General features: G+C 63.0%; 1 protein-coding gene across 1 annotated transcript; it reads left to right on the top strand.

Annotated features, from left to right (window-relative positions):
• The first annotated feature begins 425 nt into the window (after positions 1-425).
• Positions 426-1,778, top strand: LOC124687334. The gene has a single exon (XM_047221128.1). It carries the CDS (start codon positions 426-428, stop codon positions 1,629-1,631), a length of 1,206 nt encoding a protein of 401 aa, XP_047077084.1. The 3' UTR covers positions 1,632-1,778.
• The last annotated feature ends 236 nt before the right edge of the window (positions 1,779-2,014 follow it).

Genomic DNA, 2,014 nt, shown 5'->3' with positions numbered 1-2,014 from the left:
AATTGGTTTATTGAGCAGGGTGTATAAAACAAAACCACAATCTGTGCGAGCTAAAAAAAAGGAGTTTTGTTTTTTAAATTTTGTGTAGTAACAAATACCACAAAGCATGGTGTGAGCTGTAATTTTTTTTTTCAACTCAAGACTGACCTATCTAAAAAGAAGTAAACTCAAAGACTGACCCTCCCACCTTCCCGTGCCCGTTGAGCCTTGAGTGACCCAAGGATCTCTGCCGTGGGGCCAAACACACGTACTACAACCACTACGCGCTCATCGGTCAGCAATGGCCGCCTCTATAAAATCCCAGCCTCCTCCATTCCCACTCCTTCACTCGCTAAGTCGCTATAGCCATTAACCACCTTTCTCAACCAAGCAAAGAAGCGCGACGACGTACGGACCAGGCAAGAGCACATACGACGGCCGTCGCAATGGTGGACGTGGACCGCCGGATGGCAGGCCTGTCCTCCCCGGCGGCGCACGCAGCCGGGCTGCGCCGCCTCTCCACGCGCGCCGCGGCGGGGCCCTCGTCGGCGTCCGCGTCGCCGCGCCACGGGCTCCACTCCTTCAGCGCCCTCGCGTGCGCGGTGCTGTCACACCTCCGGGCGTCCGGGGTGGCGGTGCTCCCGGGGCTCACGGACGCGGAGCTGGCGCGAGCCGAGGCCGAGATGGGCTTCGTCTTCCCGCCCGACCTGCGCGCGGTGCTGGCCATGGGGCTCCCCTCCGGCCCGGGGTTCCCGGACTGGCGCACGCGCGCGGGGCTGCGGTCGGCGTTCGACCTGCCCATCGCGGCGGCGTCCCTGCAGATCGCGCGCGGGGCGCTCTGGCCGCGCTGCTGGGGCCCCAGGCCCGCCGACCCGGACCGGGCGCTCCGGCTCGCCCGCTCCGCCATCCGCCGCGCGCCGCTGCTCGTGCCGCTCTTCGACCGCTGCTTCCTGCCCTGCCAGCCCTGCCTCGCCGGCAACCCCGTCTTCTTCGTCACCGACGACCGCGTGCTCTGCTGCGGCCTCGACGTGCTCCACTTCTTCACCCGCGACTCCTCCTTCCAGCCCGTGCCGCCGGATCTGCGGATCCCCTCCTCGTCGTCCTCCGCCGCTGAGCCGTCACCGTACACGCGCCGCAGCCTCGACGCGGCCTGCGGCGGGCAGTCCCCGCGCTGGATCGAGTTCTGGAGCGACGCCGCGTCCGACCGGCGCCGCCGCGACTCGTCCTCGTCCGAGGCCTCCACGGCGTCGTCCTCCTCCTCCGGGTGCTCCTCGCCGCCCGCGGCCGCCGCCAGGATGTCCAGGACGCCGCACTGGGTCGACAGCTACCTCGACAGGCTCGGGTCCGTGCTCAAGGAGGGCGGGTGGAGAGACATGGAGGTGAACGAGATGGTCGAGGTCACCGCCTCGGGGCTCTTCGACGGCGAGGAGGCGCCGGCGGTGGACACCGACGCCGTGCTCGACGCGCTCCTGCTCAAGGCCGACCGCTGCTCCGACTCGCTCCGCCGGGCAGGGTGGAGCTCCGAGGACGTGTCGGACGCGCTCGGGCTCGATCTCCGCCGATGCAAGGAGAGGTCGAGGCCCGCTGTAAGGGTGCCGCCGGAGATCGCCGTCAAGGTCGAGCGGCTCGCGCAGTCGGTAGCGAGGCCGTAACCTCGCCGCCGGAAGACCCACTGATCACACCTGGCCGTTCTCCGTGAGAAAAAGTTCGCTCTTTTTTCCCTGACTTTTTCAGTATACAAGGAAAGAATACCTGTAAGTTAAGAAAGGAAATAAGCATTAACACCATGATCACGTGCATGCCGACTTCTGAAATGTAGAGTAGTAACGGTAATACTGAAGCCCCAATCATTTTGCTTCGCCTCTCTTTCGTTTTTTAGATTGGTATTGATTTTCCCAAATTTTTACCGTACTGTTTGTCGAATCTTTTGGGGGTCAGGTGGGTGGCAATGTCTGCTGTTACTGCTAATCTACTGATCTACCGATTTCAGTCCCACTATAAAACGGATCCCATGTGCCTGCCCTACTAAATTACT

Source organism: Lolium rigidum, chromosome 2 (assembly GCF_022539505.1).
Source record: "Lolium rigidum isolate FL_2022 chromosome 2, APGP_CSIRO_Lrig_0.1, whole genome shotgun sequence".
In the NCBI taxonomy this organism is placed as follows: Eukaryota; Viridiplantae; Streptophyta; class Magnoliopsida; order Poales; family Poaceae; genus Lolium; species Lolium rigidum.
The sequence above is the reverse complement of the archived record's forward strand: the minus strand, read 5'-3'. Positions and strand labels throughout refer to the sequence as shown.

Coding starts and splice junctions, on each gene's coding strand:
- LOC124687334 (XM_047221128.1), top strand. CDS start 426: ATGGTGGACGTGGACCGCCGGATGGCAGGCCTGTCCTCCCCGGCGGCG.